Here is a 20,630-nt window from a genome sequence, read left to right as displayed (position 1 = left end):
AATGACAATATTCTATTATTTGTCTTGATTTCCTTTTTGATTTTAAGGCACTTTATCTCTTGCCTAAACTGGAATTCTTGTTGTTTCTTAATAACAACTGTTTCCGCTATTTTTATCTCCTTTACTGAAATAATTGATGAATAGACTTTTCTTTTTGTTTTCATCTGCACGAATCTATTTATGTATGCTATTATACGTATAAGTTTTTCTATACTGGAATACCTTTCTATTAATTCGTAAATCGGATCATCTATTTCGTCATTTAATACCGTATTTATTAAGACAGGTTCTTCTACAGACTGCTGCCGAGGCCAATGTTCTTTTGGGTCGGCTAGCCATTTCGGACCTTTCCACCAAAGATCACAGTTGATCAACTGGTTAGAATCCACTCCCCTGGATGCTAAATCTGGTGGATTATCCTCTGACTTAACATGATTCCATTCAGTATTTTTTAATTTCCGAATGTCATCCGTTCTTCTTCTTATAAATTTGATCTTACTTTGACCACTGTTAATCCATGCTAAGGTAATCGTGGAATCACTCCAAGCGTAGATCTCCATTATATTGTCAATTGATCCTTTTAGTCTTTGGATTAATTCACTAAGCAAGTGAGCTGCACACAGCTCGAGTTTGGGAATTGTCTTCCTATTTTTTATAGGGTTGACTCTACTTTTGATAGCTTTAACATGAGGTCCTACTTTAGCATAGACTACTGCAGCATATGCTTTTTCGGAGGTGTCCGCAAATCCGTGAATCTGAATGACGTAAGAACTGTTTGAATTAATCCACCTTGGGATTCGAATATTCTCTAACAATAATACATTTTCTTTATATTTTTCCCAATAATTTTTTTCTTCTATGGATAATTCCTGATCCCATTCACTTTTATTTATCCAAAGTTTTTGAATAAAAAGTTTTCCTGAAACATTTTTCTATTTTAATTTGTCGGTACATCTTTTCAATGTCTGCCGAAACCACAAATTTCCATTTTCTCCATTTAATAATAATGTCAAAAATATATTTTTGAACTCGTGGCCCAACCCACATTATGTCGTTCGTAGTTTTTGCTGAAGCATCAAAGACTACTCTCAATTTGGTCGTAAGGCCTGAATCTCTAATCACTGCCTGGTGCGGTAAAAAATATTTGCCTTCATCACTCACTTTAATCATGTGTCCTAAATCCATGTATTCATTCATGAATTTAGTGTAGTCAACCTTAAGTTTTTCATTTCTTTTTAGTTTTTTCTCCAGATTCATGTAACGAGCTATCGCTTGTTTCTTTGAATCTCCTAAGGTTACATCCTCCTTGAATGGAATTGACACAATGTATCGCCCATCTGAATCTTTTTTTGTCGTTTTGACAAATTTATTTTCACAGATTTCAGACTCGATATCATCTTTTTCTTCTTCTTCCACTTCCCAGTAGCGATCTAAATCCTTTATTTCTATTGTTGTGGCTACAATGGTTTCTTTTCCTTTGGATTTTTTACATCCAGAAACTATCCACCCGAAATCAGTTTTTTGCCCAAGGAGACCATCTATTTTTATAACTCCATTTTGCAGAATGTGACTATATACGTCTGCTCCAATGATTAGATCAATACGACCTGGTTTATTAAAATCGGGGTAGGCTAATTTAAAGTTCTTCCATTTTTTCTGATCAACATTAATTGTGTTGACTGGAAGTGCCTTCATAAGCTTGGGGAAAATATGTGTGTAGACGTCGGGGGCCGGAAAAGCTGATGTCGCAAAATGTCCCAGAATTTAATAGAAACACAAGGGGTGTTGGAGTTCGTCCTTCTCGTTTGGGGTTTTATTTTCAAGTAATTTTCTCACATAAAATAACGGCTTCATGTCCCACTTCCGAAACATTCCGCCAATAGCGATGCTCTGCTGGCGGGATACCGGACTCAGCTGTTCGGCATGAACATTCTCCCCCCCTTGCAAGAGGAATACTTGCACATTTAGGACAGAGAACAGCGTCCCGAAAGAATCCATCCCAGCTTGGAATTTTGTGCCATGGGCAGGCCGTCCTGGCTCGCGATGATACCCGGCAGCATCAGGTCAGCGTAAACGTCTGCTCCAAGGACAGCCGAGACAAGCGCTGGGTGGAACCACCGGTCATCCGCTAGCGTCATGTTGTGGAACATGTCCTGCACCTTCGGATCCAGGGGCTGTGCCGGCGTCCGGCTCTGCATCTGCTCGTCCACCACCATCAGCAGCTGTTTGCTCATCCGGGACGTTTTCGAGCGAATCTCGGTGGTGCACAGCCGTTCGTTGCCCACGCCCGTGACGGCCAAGTTGAGGGCCTTCACCAGCGAGACGTGGATGCGACTCACGGGGCAGCACGGATCCACCAAGACTCGCACATCGAATCTCTTCTGCTCGGACCCAATGAGCACGGCAGCGGTCGGAAGGATGCTGACGCTCGTCCGCACCAAGCTAGGCGCGCCCGTCGGCGTTGACAATGAGCTGTGGGGTGGGGACCTATCCATCGGCGAGGCTGAGCGTCGTGACCCGGTCGAACCCACCTCCTGACGCCGTTGAGGCTGAGGCGCTGCTTGTGGCTCACGCTTCCGTTGAGGCCTCGAAGAGCCTGGCTGTTCGCCGCGGATGTGCAGCAGAGTGTGGTGGGCCTCTCGGCAGATGCGGCACCTCGCTTTGCTGCGACACGACCGGCCCGAATGCTCGTGGGCCAGACAGTTAGCGCAGTACTTGTTAATCAAGACTGCCCGGAGCCGCTTCACAGCCGGCAGTTGCAGGAATCGCTGGCAGCTCCTCAATGGATGAATCCCCCTGCACACTCGACAGCGGTATACATCGTGGCGGATCGCTGGAGCCATTGTATATGCGGCTACATAAGAAATGGGCAAAATAAAAAGTTAGATGAGATAGATGCGGATGATCATGACACATGGACGACGTAGGACGACACAACTTAGGACTCGTCAGTAGCAGGTTTTCAACTACTTAAAGTATGGAGGAGTCTTTCGACTCATTCGGGCTGTCCATTGGAAGGCGGATCATTTTTGCCACTGGTCTCCGGACGACCCCCCGTGCTGTGAGCACGTCTGCCACTCTGACCTTGCCGTCCACGCCGGGACAGACCACTTGGATACGCCCAAGTCGCCACTCGTTGGATGGCAAGTTCTCCTCTTTGATCACCACCATGTCTCCAGCCTGGAGATCTCGCGTTGGGAACTTCCATTTATTCCTTTTGTGGAGTTCCTTTAGGTATTCCTCCTTCCAACGCAGGCAGAACTGCTGATTCAGGGCTTTCAACCTCCGCCACCGATTGATAATGGAGCTGGGACCTTCTTTAACCTCAGGTTCTGCTACCGCAAGTAATGGTCCACCGATTAGAAAATGCCCAGGGCTCAGAGCGATAAGGTCCGTGGGATCTTCGGACATTGGCGAGATGGGCCTGGAGTTCAAACAGGCCTCAATCTTCGCCAGGAGGGTAGTCAGTTCCTCGAACGTGTATTTCCCAGCGGCTGTGTACTTGTAAAAATGCGACTTGAAACTCTTCACACCTGCCTCCCAAAGCCCTCCCATATGAGGTGCGCCAGGAGGGTTGAAATGCCAGGACACATTCTGAAGACTGTGCTGCGATAAAACCGATGTTCTGGTAGCTTCAATGAAATCCTTTGATAAGGACGTGGAAGCTCCGACAAACGTTTTCCCGTTGTCAGAGTATACGTGTTGTGGACACCCACGCCGAGCGAAAAAACGGGAGAATGCGGCCAGGAACTTCTCTGTAGTCAAGTCCGAGGTCGCTTCGAGGTGGATAGCCCGGGTAGTAAAACACACAAAAACGCACACGTACCCCTTTGTGATTTTGCAGGCTCGACCGACATAACTCTTGACGTCAAATGGTCCTGCGAAGTCCACTCCCGTATGGGTGAACGGTCTGGAAAACGTGGACCTCGCACGGGGCAAATTCCCCATCAACTGCGTCTGCAGTCTCTTCTTGTGAATAACACACACTCGGCACGAATGTATGGTTCGTTTCACCAACATTTTAAGCTTGGGAATCCAGAATTTGGAACGGATCAGTCGGATCATTAATTGATTCCCCCCATGCAAGGATATGCGATGGATAAACAAGACTTGAAGTTCGGCGAACCTACACCGTGCAGGAAGGATGATCGGATGTTTTTCATCATAACTAAGCATTTCAGATGCTTGTAACCTGCCGCTTGCTCTCAAGACCCCATTCCCGTCAAGAAAGGGGTTTAGGTTCGAAATTGCGCTTGCGGGTGGAACTGGTTGCTTGTTGCTCAAAACCCTATATTCGGCGGGAAACTCATTCTTCTGAGTGAGCACAATTAGCCGCTCCTGCACCTCCGACAACTCCGCCGCAGTGAGTTCTGCCGATGAGGCTACACCTTCCCTCCGGCAACTTTTCACAAAACGAAACACATAAGCAAGAACTCGCAGAGCTCGGTCAAAGGCTGAGAACCTCTCTAGGATTTCAACTGCTGAGGGCACTGCGACCGTGTGGCATTTGACGGGGCGCTGCTCAAGCTCAGTCTCCGGATGGACCAACAACTCACTCGGCCACTGCTCCTGTTTGAGGTGCAACCAAGCTGGCCCACGCCACCACAGTGCGCTGTCCTTCAGCTCTTGGGGTGAGACGCCCCGGCTTGCCAGATCAGCTGGATTGTCTTCGGATCGTACATGTCCCCACTTGCTTCCGTCGGTACACTGTTCGATTTTTGCGACCCTGTTGGCAACGAATGTTGTCCAGGTGCACGCTGGCTTACTCAGCCATGCAAGAACGATCGTGGAGTCGGTCCAGTAAAAGGTCTCATAAACATGAGGAGGCATTTCAGAAATTACTAGAGCTGCCAGCTCCGTGAGCAGCACTGCTCCGCACAATTCCAAGCGTGGTATGGAGATGGATCTGACAGGAGCGACTCGGGTTTTGGATGTAAGTAGATGAGTACAACAGCCTTCCTTCGTTTCGATTCGGACGAAAATAGCAGCCCCATAGGCGTCCTGTGACGCGTCGCAAAACGCATGGTACTGAAGTTTCGCAGCTGGATGGAAACGTACCCATCTCGGAATACGAATCTCCTTAAGGGCAGGATACCCTTCTAGGAACTCCCGCCACTGGGTCGCGAGATCCCTGGGGAGTGGCTGATCCCAGCCCAGCTCCCGTAGCCAAATTTTCTGCATAAAAATCTTGGCCCGGACTACGAAAGGTAATAGCCATCCTGCTGGGTCGAACAGTTTGGCTATCTGAGATAAAACCTCTCGTTTTGTGTAAGCAGTTTGGAGGTGGATCACCATTGGAATAAAAAAGAAACTATCGGATGTAGCTTGCCAACGGATCCCAAGAGTTTTCGCCGTACTAGCCTCTTCAAGCTCCAGAAAGTCTGCACTAATCAAGTGCTCCTTTGGAACCTCTTGTAGGAGTTTTCTTTCGTTCGAGGTCCACTTCCGTAATGGAAAGCCAGCACTCTCAAGAGCCAGCCGAAGCTCCTCGATGGCTAAAACTGCCGACTGCTTAGTGTGAGTGCCTGCGAGCACATCGTCAACGTACATGAAGTTCGAGATGATGTCACTTGCCAAAGGATATTGGCCTCGGATATCCTGAGCCAACTGTTGTAGAACGCGGATGGCTAGGAAAGGCGCACAGTTTACGCCGAAGGTGACTGTATCGAGTTCATAGTCACAGAGCTCTCCATCCTTATTGCGAAAGAGGATTCTCTGAAAGCGCGTATGGGTTGAATTTACCCGAATTTGCCTGTACATTTTTGTGATGTCCGCATTGAACACATACTTGAAGAAACGCCATTTTAGAATCTGGATAGTAAGATCGGACTGCAGTACGGGCCCCGCATGAAGGATATCATTGAGGCTGTTCCCGTTTGATGAAGGATTGGAAGCATTAAACACAACGTGAACCTTCGTTGTGGTGCTGTCTGGTTTGAAGACAGCATGATGGGGCAAATAAAAATTATTAGAGTCGTCCGGAGAGACTTGGTGCATATGACCTAAATCTAAATACTCTTGAATGACTGAGTCGTACTGCTTTTTTGACACAACGTCTTTATTCAGTCGAATCTCGTTTCGGAGGAACTGAGCCAGTGCGATCGACCTGGAGTGCCCAAGGTTGATATTGTTAGGCTCTTTAAAGGGCAACGAAACCACATACCTCCCATCCTCATTCCTTTCGGTAGATTGGACAAAGTTTTCCTCGCAAATCGAGGTGGATTCCCTAACCCGCTTCACTGGAACATCCTCCACCTCCCAAAATTTTGTGAGAATGTTGTCCAGTCTGGACTCGGTGACAGCTAGTCGGGACGAAAATGAGCATATTCTGCTTGTGGGATTCGTTGCGATCGGACCGCAAAGAATCCATCCGAATATGGTCTCCTGGCCAAGAAGCGTGCCACAGATATTGGGATGGGAGCCGCTGAGAATGATCGATGGCAGGATATCGGCACCGATCAGAACGTCGATCTGCGAACTCCGGTAGAAATTTGGGTCTGCTAGTTGCAAAGGCGGCAGATGCTTTAAAGAGTCCTCAGGTAAAGTAAAAGATGGGAGACTCCCGGCCAGTTGTGGTAGTACATATGCAGAAGTCTTAATTTGGATGTGGGGCTTGACCGGAGAACCTATGCTGAGTTGACAGCGCTTACGGGGCTGAGCCGCAACAGTGAGGTTGAGCCCTGAAACTTGAGCATGGATGGATTCATAAGGCAACTTAATCAAGTTGAACAAGCGTTCTGAAATAAAGGTTGCCTCAGAACCCGAGTCAATAAGTGCCCGTGCTGAGTATTTGATGCCTAAATGGCAAATCTCTATTAAAGCTGTACTCAGGAGGACCCCTTGAGTGTTTACAGCCAGAAACGTTTGCACATTCGGTTGATTCTTTAATGGAGTGGACTGTATATCTTGCTGGTGGTTAAATGTGGATACGTGGGCCTGGTGGTCAGGATTGACCGCTGACTGGACTGGTGGAGTGCCGCTTCGGTGTAGGAGAGTGTTGTGGCGCCCTTTACAAGTATTGCAATTATGCGTGCTAGTGCAATCCCTTAGCAGATGCGTTCTAGCAAAACAGTTTAAGCACAACTTCTGCTGTTTTATATATTTCTCCCGCTCTCCGACTGGCATTCGTAAGAATAACGGACATACTCGGATAGGATGGTTCTCTTGCGAACAAAGTTTACAGGATTGTGGAGTTACCGTCACTCTATTCTCAAAGGTCTGGATCGCCCGCGGGCTATTGTCAGTCCGCAGTGCTCTGGATTGAGCGTTTGGCTTAAAATCTTCGATCGCCTCGAGCGTTCGATGACGATCTTGTAAGAACGCCTGGAATTCAGCCCACAGTGGAATATCTGTCTTACTCATAAGGGATTGTTCCCATAGAGACAGCGTTAGCTTTGGCAACTTGGCAGAGCACAGAAAAACGAGCAGGCAATCCCAGTTAGAGGTGTCGATTTTTGCTATTTTCAAAGCTGTTAAACAACCTTGAATTGTGCTCTCTAACTGTTTCAAGGATTTGCCGCATTCAAGGGCAACAGAAGGTAAATTAAACAAAATCTTAAGCTGACTGTTGACCAGCAGCCTCTTGTTTTCGAAACGATTCTGCAAGTTTCTCCATGCTGATTCGAATCCCTCATTGGTCAAGGGTGATAAGGCCACAATGGATTTAGCCTCACCACTAGTTTTAGCATTGAGATGCAACAATTTCTCAACTTCTGAAAGCCAAAGGTTGTGTATGTAGATGGCTGAGAAAAGATCCCGAAACGTGGGCCAGTGAACATAGTCCCCACTGAAACTGTCGCACTCGACTGGGGGTAAGCGACACCCTCCCTGAGGAGGCGCCGGAATGGAGGCCTGAACGGCCTGTTGCGAGCGTGAACCTTCTTCAATGATCTCGTTGAGGCTCGCTGCGCACCGCTCGTAAACGGCATAACAGTAGTCATACTTGGACTGCATGACTGTTATTGTGTCTGTGGATCCCAGACCGGACAGAGCTTCGGAGCACGCCTCGTATTCCTTCTCCACCTTGTCCCATAGGGCCCTGATCTGCTCGAGTCGCACCCTACTTGTGTGGATTGACGGACTTGTGACTGCTGGGGTGTTGACTCTGGCCTCGAACTGACCTACTCTATCGGTTATGGTCATGAATTTCATCAAGGCCCTGTCTGCCTCAGCTTGCGCCATTTTTGCGGTTGCTCTCGTAATTTGGGGTGAGAAGTCTAAATTCGGTTTCGTGTTCGGTGCTGACCGTGGAACTTGGAGCGACGTGCTCGTGGATTTCCGTGGAGTTGACGATGGGCTTTTGCTTCGAGTGGGACTTGGGCTTTTGAAGGGCACAGAGGACTCGCTCTTGGCTCTAACTCGTTGAGACGTTTTGGAAACAGTCAAACGGGTTTTTACCTCCTCACCGTGGCCAATTGGCATATTAAGCTCTCGGAGGAGCCGAAAACCGTGTGGGGGCGAAACAGTCTGTCCACTTGGACAAATACGGGGACGCTGGATAAAGCGTGCAACCAAGCTCGAAACAACTTATATATTGGGACGCTGGATAAGCGTGCGACCAGTTGGCTCGATCGGAATGTTCTGTTTTGGAAAAAAAAAATAACTGGAGTCGCTAGATACAGCGGACACCCAAAATAATTGAAAGCTAAGGATTGTTGATTTGGAGTTATACTGGGTCGCTCGATAAAGCGCACAAAAGTAATTAAGAACCAAATTATCGCATCAATTTAGACAGGGTGTGGGGGCGCAGGACAACGCGTGAAAAAAGATGTGACAATCGGAACAAAAAAAAAAACACCGGGGTCGCTGTATTGAGCGAGAGACAAAATCAAAAGAAAAATGAATAATCGGAATTAATCGATTTAGACAAAAATAAGGGGGCGCCGGATTGCGCTTGAAAAACAAATGGTAATCGTTACAAATTATGTTATCGTTTTATATAAAACCTGGGGTCGCTGGATTAAGCGCGGAATACACAATAACCGGAATAAATGTTGCTATCGATTGAGAAAAAAACAGATATGAGGGCGCTGGATCACGCTGGACTATAATTGTTGATGTGGGACGCTGGATAAGCGTGGATGTTCGGCCAATTTTTTGAGACGATATATGCGAATCGGATATGCGAATAAATCAAGAACGGAGTTAAAAAAAAAGTATTAAAGAAACAAAAATAAACACACACTGACACTTTCTATGGGAAACTAGAAAAAAGTAGTGTCAGTGTGAACGGTCCCTTATTGGAATAGGCCCTAGAGTGGCTACCTTGACACATACGTACATATGCTGGTACACACATATATATACAATATGTAAATGTTAGCGCCGATGTTTGTTTTTAAAATTTGTTTTTTTGTTATTCTTTTTTCTCTTACTGCGTTGGAGGTTGTGTTCGTGGATGTGTTCGTCGTAGTGTTGGCTGCAGCCGGTTCTTATCTGCCAGTCCAACAAAACGTCTGTGCTTGTCGTGTGTGTGGAAGCTTTCGTGTATGTGAAAAAGTAAACAATAACATTAATATATGTATGTCCATATGTTGGATGATATTAATGTCTGTTTGAATGTTTTGAATGGTTTGGCAATTAATGAAACACCCTATGACCATGCAGATGTACGACGTTGCGTATGTGCCATGTACGCAATGTATGCAGATGCAATGGACATATGTATGTACATCGATCGGCCAACATACATGGAATGTCTGTATGTTTTTGTGTATGTGAAAGTTTGGGTGGCGAATTTAGTTTTTTATTTGGAAAGTTGATGATTGGTTGATAACACAAAAGGGAAAGGATGCATACAGAATATACACACGAACATATATTATTGCGCAGGTGGCCACTAGTTGATAGTGAGCGGATTTTGATCGCAGCAATATATATGCGTATGTATATACATATATGGTGGGGATTTTGGCACCGTACTTATCTCGGCAAAGCGCTGGATGATCCGGCTCGAAGGACCAAAATGTAGACGTCGGGGGCCGGAAAAGCTGATGTCGCAAAATGTCCCAGAATTTAATAGAAACACAAGGGGTGTTGGAGCTCGTCCTTCTCGTTTGGGGTTTTATTTTCAAGTAATTTTCTCACATAAAATAACGGCTTCATGTCCCACTTCCGAAACATTCCGCCAACAGCGATGCTCTGCTGGCGGGATACCGGACTCAGCTGTTCGGCATGAACAATGTGCTTCAATTTCTAAATTTTTCGGAGAATTTCTTATCGAAATAACCGCTTTGTGATTGGAGATGCACGTTCCTGTGGAAGATACTCCACTTATTTCAGTATGAGACCGAAATTTTTCAATTTTAGAATCTGTGCAGACCCTTCTGAAATGATTGTGCTTTGAGAGCCACTATCAATCAATGCTCTTAATTGTTCAAAGCTGTTGGCCGTGGCCAACAAGGCTGGACCTGTTGTTCTAGATTATGACCTGCAAAGTGAAGTAAAGTGTGGTGAGGCTTACGACAAGTCGAACAAAGCTGCTCGCTTATACATTTTTTACCAAACGGATGCCTCAGACATCTTAGACAAATCCCATTTTTTCTTACCCAGTCAGACCGTTCTGCTGGATTCATTATTTTAAATTTATGGCATTGAATTAAATAATGCCCTGGTAGTTTGCAATATGGACAATTGTCACTATAATTTTTATTCTTGTTATTATTAATCATTTTCTTTACAGGTTTGACTTCCTGTGAAAATGATGATATAGAATTGAGCCTTTGCTCTAAAAAGTCCATGACATCAGAAAGTGCCTTTAATTTTATGATATAAATTGACTCGTTAATCGTGTCAATAAATGTCTTTATTTGCTTATTGGATTCCAAATTTAAATTTGGCATATCCATAAGCCAATTCATATGATCTAAGAATATGTTTCTTTTATTCTCATACCGCTTGGTCAAAAACTCCAAGGTGGCTTCATGTAAATGTAAATGAGTAACCACATTTCTGGCTTCTCCTTTTAATGCTGACTTTAGATAATTAAATTTGAGAGAAGGACTGAGATTCCTCTCTCACATGTATGAGCTCTGTAAAGAGTTCATTAAAAAGATCCCATTCTTTGAAATCACCAAAGAAAGTTGGAATCTGTATTTTAGTTTGTCAAATTCAAGTTCGCTAATTTCTTCTTCAAATAGCGAATTCTCAAAATGACTATTCACCTGTTCAACCAGGCATAAAATAGATAATGCCATAAAAATTGAATTTTTTTTTCCTTATTTTAAGGAAATCTGGACTACTGTCTATTAGTTTAGACGTATCTTCTAGATATACTCGAAATTGGCCAACATTAATTCGGAATAATACTTTTAAAGCGTTGTCCTTTCTGTTCTGTGCTATACCCTCTTTTTCAGGGTGACCACCCATTTCAAGGTTTAATGTAGGGTGGGGGGTTTGATTTAGGGACAGTGTTTGATTTAGGGACAGTGTTTTCTACCGACTCGCCCTTAATTTTTTCATTTTTATTTTTAATTTTTTCTAACACCATCATTATTAAATCATACTGCTTCGTGTTAAAGTATTCATGATCGACAACGCCGATCTTTAACAAATTGCTATGATTAGCAATGAAACATTTTTGAAGCTCATTTAATTTTAGAATTTCTACATCTGTTAATGTTGGTTTTACTTCCAACTTTCTAATTTCCAAAATAATTTCGGACTGCTTCTTAAGGAATTGAATAGTCTTTTCTGACATCATTTTGAAAAATTTTTTGTAATTTCTTAATATATATAGTACGTGTATATGTATTTTATATGTATTTATATATATATGTGTGTTTGGATAAACAGAAAATTCTTGTTTTGACTTAGCTGATGTCGTTGTTGTTGCGGCTGTTGCTACTGCTGTTGCTGCTGTTGTTGCTGCTGTTGCTACTGCTGTTGCTGCTTCTGCTGCTGCTGTTGTTGCTGCTTCTGCTGCTGGTAGAGGCTCCTTTGAATTTGATTTCCTTCTCTTCTTTAAGGCTCCGTCGATGTTTAAAGATGATTTTTTTTTTTTTTTTTTTTTTTTTTTTTTTTTTTGGCACGTTTTATTATTTTTGTAGTCCAGTCAGATTTTTTGTTTTTTAGCCTTTTATTTCAGCATTTATGCTCTTTTGGCATATACACTGCACTCTATTTATGAGCTGATTTAATGCTATTAGAGCATTTATAAGGCACTGTTTTCAGGCACTTTTTATTTAATTTATGCTCTTTTGGCATATACACTGCACTCTCTTTATGAGCTGATTTAATGCTATTAGAGCATTTATAAGGCACTTTTGTTATGCACTTTTTTAATTTCACAATTGCTGATGTATGGCCTCAAGCACGCCTTACCACAATTTATAATGGTCCACAAAGCAACCTTTAGCTATAGACTATAAGGTGCTTGTTTTAAAACATAAAAGATTCTTTTGTATCTTTTTGCTTTTTATATTTATACTCTGTTCCTTACCTTTGGTAGGGGGAAACAAGAGTCAATTATTTTTGCTACCTTTAGCTGTAAGATGCTTAAAGGAGCTGGCCTTTCTCTGAGTCCCTTACCTTTGGTAGGGGGAAACTGCAGAGTCGATTAAAGGCTCGATTGACCAAATGTAAAATCCCAAATAAGAAGACTTTACTCGTTGAGTTTTTGTAAGAAACTGATTTTATTTGGAAATATCTTCGGTTTAAATAGGTGACATGAGAATCGCATCTTAAAGTAAATGGCCTACGCAGAGGCCTAAGTAAATAGTCCCCGCCCTATCGAGGTCTCCTACTAAGAGACTAAATTTGGGAGGCGGGGAACGATCTCAAGTGGTTGACTTATGTGGTGTGCAATTAGATTACATGTTTATGAGCACTGCATCCATCTCGCCTTAGATAATAAAATCGTAAATATAAATTTAACACTCTCGATTCATTTACACAAAATATGAACGGAGCCCAAAATTGAAAGTCTTTAAATATATTCGTGATCGTTTGAACACATACATATGCTGCGAACTTCTAAGGATTTTCCTATATTTTCTCTCGCGTTTCCGCGATCTAGCTGCATTCTGATTTGTCTTCTGTCTCCTGCGATCTTGTACTGTCTCTGGTATCGTGGCCATCGACTCTGGTAGTGGCTGCCTGGATGGCCGAGTTGACCCTTCAACTGCGCGCGAAATCAAGCACGAAATGGCGGTTTCATGTCGCAACTCCAAGGTATTGTCAAAGCTCACGGACTGGCGAGGATGTCGCTAACTTGGTTATGGTTTCTACATTGTCTGGGTATGTTCATTGGCTTATGGTGCGGTGTCCTATGTACAAATATTCTTGCTTAATAATTAAAGATGAATTTCTATACCATTGCATTAATCACCACTTAAATTTTTGGGTTCTTTGATTTTTTTGCCTTTTCAGTTTATCATCCTTCCTGGTTATCATGTACTCGGTAAAACCTGATCTTCCAACCATAATTCCACGTCCAATTTTTGGACCACTGCGATCGATTACAATTCCGACCGATTAATTTGCCAGTTAGCTTGGAGAGGCGGCACCTTGCGAGCACGCCTTCCTGTGGCTGAGATTGCTGGCCGTTTTCCGCTCTCTGGAAGTACTCCTTGCTTCTTATTCCAACTCTTCCGTACGTCCGGCAGAACAATAGCATCTGGTTTTGGCAGTCTCTTTCCAAATAGCCGTGTCCACCGCAGCTGCAACAGGCTTCTTGCCGATTGGTTAAGTAGGTTTGGTTTTGGCCCGGAGTTGCAACCGCGTGTCGTGTATAGTGTCTCTGGAAAGTAATTGTCTGCCTCCATAGGGTTGTGTTCAGTCGCCTGGACTGGGTCGAGTTATTCTGTCTATATTCTGTGCTATACCCTCTTTTTCAGGGTGACCACACATTTCAAGGTTTAATGTAGGGGGAGGGTTTGATTTAGGGACAGTGTTTGATTTAGGGAAAGTGTTTTCTACCGACTCGCCCTTAATTTTTTCATTTTTATTTTTAATTTTTTCTAACACCATCATTATTAAATCATACTGCTTCGTGTTAAAATATTCATGATCGACAACGCCGATCTTTAACAAATTGCTATGATTAGCAATGAAACATTTTTGAAGCTCATTTAAATTTAGAATTTCTACATCTGTTAATGTTGGTTTTACTTCCAACTTTCTAATTTCCAAAATAATTTCGGACTGCTTCTTAAGGAATTGAATAGTCTTTTCTGACATAATTTTGAAATTTTTTTTCTTTTTTATATAGATGGGCTTGATTTGATTGTAAGTTCTTAATATATATAGTACGTGTGTATGTATTGTATATGTATTTATATATTATATATATGTGTGTTTGTATAAACAGAAAATTCTTGTTTTGACTTAGCTGATGTCGTCGTTGTTGCTGCTGCTGTTGTTGTTGCTGCTGTTGCTACTGATGTTGCTGCTTCTGCTGCTGCTGTTGTTGCTGCTTCTGCTGCTGGTAGAGGCTCCTTTGAATTTGACTTCCTTCTCTTCTTTAAGGCTCCGTTGACGTCGATGTTTAAAGATGATTTTTTTTTTGTTTTGTTTTTGGCACGTGTTTTTAATTTTTTTGTAGTCCAGTCAGATTTTTTGTTTTTTAGCCATTTATTTCGGCACTTATGCTCTTTTGGCATATACACTGCACTCTATTTATGAGCTGATTTAATGCTATTAGAGCATTTATAAGGCAGTTTTCAGGCACTTTTTATTTAATTTATGTTCTTTTGGCATATACACTGCACTCTCTTTATGAGCTGATTTAATGCTATTAGAGCATTTATAAGGCACTGTTGTTATGCACTTTTTTTTTTTTAATTTCACAATTGCTGATGTATGGCCTCAAGCACGCCTCACCACAATTTATAATGGTACACAAAACAACCTTTAGCTATAGACTATAAGGTGCTTGTTTTATTTAAAACATAGAAGATTCTTTTGTATCTTTTTGCTTTTTATATTTATACTCTGTTCCTTACCATATAGGGGGAAACAAGAGTTAATTATTTTTGCTACCTTTAGCTGCAAGATTAACTTAGCAATGCTTAAAGGAGCTGGCCTTTCTCTGAGTCCCTTACCATATAGGGGAAAACTGCAGAGTCGATTTAAGGCTCGATTGACCAAATGTAAAATCCCAAATGAGAAGACTTTACTCGTTGAGCACTGCACCTGTAACGACCCCCGAAAATACACAATTGATACAGGCTGAGCTTCTGTTATTTATCTGTATTTATCTGTCTTCGGTAATACGACTTATTAATCCGGTGGTCCACAATTGACTGACTCTCCCTCTCTCGCTGCCCACTCATCATCGCGTCTCTCCCGCTCCCGCTTCTGTGACGTCGCTGCTTGTTCCAGTAGCGTCGCTGTTTGGTACAGGTTCCCACATCCCTCCTTTATTTATGAGACGGAACTTCAGGGGTTTCACCTTCGAAGGAGAGTGTTGAGCAGGTGCTTCCGACGGCTGGTCTTCTAGGGCCTCCTGAAAAGATGCTGGAATGGTTTGGAGAATACCCAACTCGGGCGCTGGTGCGACAGATACGTCGCCTGGAATCTTCTTTAGGTGCGCAATGTTCCTCATTAATGTTCTGCCGCCTCCTGCTATCTTTACTATGTCTATTATATCTCTCTAATACCTCAAACTCAGTTTGGTCAAAAGTCGGTGTCAGTTTATTTGGAAAAACTACGTTTTGTAGCAACACTTTATCGCCAATCTTAATATCAATATCTTAGCTCTTCTCTTTTTATCCTTTTTCTTTTTGCATGTGAACTGTGAACTGTGAACTGTTCATTTAATTCTTCAATCCCTGGTATTTTGTCGCGTATTATTCTTTTAAACATTAATTGGGTTGGGGCAATCCCTGTGGTTCCATGGGGAGTTACATTATGCATCAGCACAAACTTTTGTATCTCCTCCTTATAGTTTTTTGAATTTAAGTAGGCAATTTTCAGCCGTTTGACTAAGGATTTATTCATGTTTTCCACCTCCCCATTAGCCTGAGGCCAGTATGGTGGGGTTTTAACTTGTTCTATGCCGCATGTCTTGCAATATTCTGAGAATTCATCGCTAATATATTGCCGTCCATTGTCGGTACGTAAGTATTTTGGATAGCCCAATCTACAAAATATTTCTTTCATGACTCCAATTAAAGTGCCCGATGAGATCGACCGCAAAAACTTAAACTCCATATAGCGAGAAAAATAGTCTATAAAAACTAAGATGAATTCATTGTTAGGCAGGGGTCCCAACAGATCTGACGCAACCCATATCCACGGTCCCGTAGGAAATGGATTCCTGTCCATCGGGGCTGGTCTTATTGACTGGGATACCAGGAGGCAGTCTCTGCACGTTTTAACAAATTTTTCCGCATCTCTGTCGATCAACGGCCACCATACCTTAGATCTTAAGCGGCGTTTCATAGCTGATAGCTGCCAATTCAAGTACCCGTTTGCGAAGAGTTGTCGGGATTACAATGCGATTTCCTCTCAGTAGAAGAGGTCCTATGGTCGACAGTTCAAATCGAAATGGATATAGTTTCGTTGATGTTTCTCGTTCCCAGGAGTCGTTCTCTAGACTGTGTATAGCATCGACAACTTTCTCGTCTCGCAATGACGGTTCAGCGATCTCGGAGATGGTCATTGACTTGGGAATAGCGCTTTCCACTACTCGCAAGATGCTATACTCCATTCTATTGGTAGCTGGACTTGACGATGATTGGCAAAGTCGGGACAATACATCAGATATATTTTCCTTTCCGGCTTTATAGATTACTTTAAAGTTGTATGATTAAAGGCGTAGTAACCATCTCTCAATACGAGCCGGAGGCTTCGATGTCGGTTTGAAGATAGCCTCTAAGGGTTTATGATCTGTTACCATCTCGAAATGTAGACCAGCTAGGTAATAGTAGAATTTCTCTACTGCCCAGACAAGTGCTAAACTCTCTTTCTGCGTTTGAGAGTAGCGCCTTTTAACCTCAGACAGGGCTTTGCTGGCAAATGAAATAATCAACGGATCTCCATCCATATTAAACTGCAGAAGGACCGATCCAAAAGCTACAGGACTAGCGTCCGCTATTAAGCGGGTGCGGCTCTTTGGGTTAAAATAGATTAGGAACATGTGCTAAATAACATTTTAACTTTTGAAAAGCCTTTTCCTCGGTATCGCCCCATTGAAATTTTTTGTCTTTTCGTAATAATTGGCGTAGGGGTTCCGCGTTCTCGGCCAAATCAGGAATAAATTTTCCAACATAGGTAATGAGACCGAGAAAACTGCGGGTTTCTTCCTTATTCTTAGGGACTCTAAAAGAATTTATAACCTATGTCTTCTCGGGGTCAACTTCAATTCCCGAGTCGGACAAAATGTGCCCCAAGAATTTAAGCCTTTTTGTTTTCCAAGTGCACTTTTGTTTGTTTAACAAAACATTATTGTCGTTAAACACTTTGCAAACTGATTTTACTGTTTCGTCATGTTCGTGTTCATTGGCACCAAAAATTATCACGTCATCGATGTAATTCATGGCATTCGGAAATGCAGCTAACAGTTGTTCCAGCCGGCGTTGAAAAATCTCAGGAGCTGAATTCACCCCAAACATCAATCGTTAATATCGGAAGAGCCCCTTTGAAGTTATAAACGTTGTAATCCCCCTACTAGACTCTTCCAATTCCAATTGGTGATAGGCATCCTTAAGATCAAGGCGGGAGAAGAACTTTGCGTCTTTTAACTTTGTCATAAAGGATTCAAAAATGGGTAAAGGGTAGTTCTCTCGCTGAATTGCCCTATTTGCCAATCGCATATCCACGCATATCCGAATGTCTCCATTCTCTTTAAATGCCAGTACGATGGGAGAGATCCATGGACCCATAACTGGTTCGATTATGTCACGTTTAAGGGCTTCCTCCAGCTTAGCATGAACTTTCTCCTCTAAAGCTACCGGAATTCTTCTTACCGGCTGTTGCACCGGTCTAATCGCGGGATCTATGCACAGCTTTACTTTGACGCCTTTCCACTTCGGGAACGGTGTAGGCTCTTCAATGTGGTTGACATTCAAACCCAAGCGAAAGACATTGAGTTTTATAGCTGTGTCTCGCCCCAATAATTTTTTTTTTTTTTTTTAAATGCTTTGCTTTTATTTATTGAATCTTCTCATTTACGAGACTAACAATAAGTGTATCAAAACTTATACTATAACCTAACTAGGAGTCATGTAGACTGAGACAGTGGCCCTGACAAGTTATGGCTGGGTTGGAAGGTCTGAACGTTGCAGGCGGGTTCGGCTGGAGACCCGAGTCAAGACCCTTGCTAGAGGATTTGGGTGGACAGAGAGTTTTTCATTGTAGGACGCTTTTTGCTTGTCTATTTCATCTTTTACTGCGAGAATGCCGAGGTCCCTGTGGATGTTTTGGTTACGAATATACCATGGTGCCCCAGTGATAGTTCGCAGGATCTTTGATTGGGCTCGCTGTATGATGTCTATGTTGGTTCTGCTCGCGTTCCCCCACAGCTGGGAGCCATACGTCCAGATTGGCTTAAGAGTGGAGTTGTAGAGCAGGACCTTGTAGTCCAGACACAAGGGCGATCGTGAGTTTATAATCCAGTGGAGGCTGCTGGCTTTCAGTTTTAGGTGCAGATTCTTGGATTTGATATGTCTACGCCATGTTAGACGTCTATCGAGGTGGATGCCCAGGTACGTTACTTCATTAGCTTGGGGGATCTGCGTGCTATTCATACAGAGCGGAGGGCAAGTTTGTCTGTTAAGGGTAAACGTTATGTGTTTACACTTTTGTTCGTTTATTTTAATACGCCAGTCAGATAGCCACTTCTCGACTACCACGAGGTGGTTGGCGAGTTGGGTTGTTGCACGGACTGGGCATCTGGAGCGGCTAAGGATCGCAGTGTCGTCGGCGAAGATGGATGTTGTTAGTCGGTCACTCGTGGGAATATCTGTTGTGTAAAGGACGAATAAAGTTGGCCCAAGTGCGCTACCTTGTGGTAGTGTAGCTGTCGGAAATTGTTGTGTTACATCTTACTGCGAAGGCTCTATTGTAGAGGTAGGATTCAAGGAGTTTATGAGTGTACCCGGGCAAGTTTGTTTTAATTTTATGCATGAGACCTTTGAGCCAGACGCGGTCGAATGCTTGAGATACGTCGAGAAATATCGCGCTGCAATATTCCCTATGTTCGAAGGCTGTGCGAATTTCTGATGTTATTCTGTTTACTTGCTCTATAGTTCCGTGTTTTTCTCTGAAGCCGAATTGATGGGCTGGGATAATGTTGTGGGCTCCCATATATGGTATTATGCGCGTTAGAAGGCATTTTTCGAATAATTTGGACAGGCATGATAATAAACTTATTGGTCTGTAAGATGACGGAATCGTGTGATCTTTTCCGGGCTTCGGTATCATTATAATAATTGATTTTTTCCATTTCCTTGGATAATAGCCGAGACTTATGATTCCATTGAAGAGTTTACAGATGACCTTAATAGCACAGTACGGAAGTTCCATTATCATTTTTGTAGTTATTAGGTCACCGCCTGGAGCCTTTTTTGGTTTTAGCTCCCTGATGACTTTTGTGATCTCGTTCGGCTGAAATGTAGTTGGCGTGGATTCAGTTTCGAGGTGGATTTGCGGAGGAACATAATCATTTGCTGCGGGGTTCGGCTGGAAGACGCCTCTGAGATGTAAGGCAAATGATTCGGCTCTATCTTTGTCGCTGCGGGCCCAGCACCCTGAAGAATTCCTTATAGGGGTGACGGTTTGAATTGGAGAGCTTAGATTTGGGTGAGCCCTCCACAATGGATGCTTTGTACTAGTTGGCGAGAGTTTTCCAATATATTTAAGTTGTTCATTTTCAGCTTCTTGCTTCAGGGCCCGGCTTAGATTGCGGGTGGCTTCAGTAAGTCTTTGCTTTGAGCATGGCGATCTGCTGGTTTGCCAAGCTCGTCGCAGACGCCTCTTTTCCAGAGCCAGCTGTTCAATTTGCCGGTTGGTTTTGAACTTCTTAAATTCCCCATCCTTCCGTTTACGGGTTGAGATCCTGGCTGCTGTGACGAGTACCTCTTCCAGTGCGGCGGTGGAGCAGTCGATGTCCGCTTCGATATTTAGTTGGGGAGTTAGCTCGATGTGGGAACTCACATACTTTCTGTATTTCATCCAGTTAGTGTTGTGCGACGTCAGCCTGTGGGGGTGGTCCGCAATTTCTGGGCTTTGAAGAAGGCTTATCAACAAAGGCGAGTGGTCAGATGAGAGATCCGGTAGTGCTATGGCGCTTATTAGATTGCGTGGGATGTTTTTTGTCACCGCGAAATCAATTAGATCTGGGATCTTTTTTGGGTCTGCAGGCCAATATGTGGGGCTACCAGGAGAAACGTAGTCCAGTTTATTGCTCACCTTTATAAGTGCATTATACAGTTGCCTTCCCTTGGGAGTCACGGGGCGTGATCCCCAGTGCGTGTGTTTGGCGTTGTAGTCTCCTGCGGCTATGAAGCGATCCCCCAGAGTGTTGTAGAAGTCCATGAATTAACCTTCAGAGATATTAAATCGAGGTGGGCAGTAGACAGCGGCAATGCAAAGGTTGCCGTTTCCTGAGATCACTTTTATGGACGTGGCTTGCAGGTAATTTGTTGCAAACCTTTGATGAAAGTGGTGTTTGATGCGTTCTCTGATTA

General features: G+C 43.4%; 1 protein-coding gene across 1 annotated transcript; it reads right to left on the bottom strand.

Moving 5' to 3' along the window:
• Nucleotides 1-1,791: 1,791 nt before the first annotated feature.
• LOC120457490 lies at nt 1,792-9,934 on the bottom strand. The gene is made up of 3 exons (XM_039645041.2): nt 9,922-9,934; nt 9,375-9,479; nt 1,792-2,854 (listed from the first exon to the last, which is right to left on the bottom strand). The coding sequence occupies exon 3, from the start codon at nt 2,841-2,843 to the stop codon at nt 1,965-1,967; it is 879 nt and encodes a 292-aa protein (XP_039500975.1). The 5' UTR covers nt 2,844-2,854; nt 9,375-9,479; nt 9,922-9,934; the 3' UTR covers nt 1,792-1,964.
• Between the last annotated feature and the right edge of the window lie 10,696 nt (nt 9,935-20,630).

Source organism: Drosophila santomea, unplaced genomic scaffold, assembly GCF_016746245.2.
Source record: "Drosophila santomea strain STO CAGO 1482 unplaced genomic scaffold, Prin_Dsan_1.1 Segkk101_quiver_pilon_scaf, whole genome shotgun sequence".
NCBI lineage: Eukaryota > Metazoa > Arthropoda > Insecta > Diptera > Drosophilidae > Drosophila > Drosophila santomea.
Note: the sequence above shows the minus strand (reverse complement) of the source record. Positions and strands in the feature narration are given on the sequence as shown.

Coding starts and splice junctions, on each gene's coding strand:
- LOC120457490 (XM_039645041.2), bottom strand. CDS start 2,843: ATGGCTCCAGCGATCCGCCACGATGTATACCGCTGTCGAGTGTGCAGG.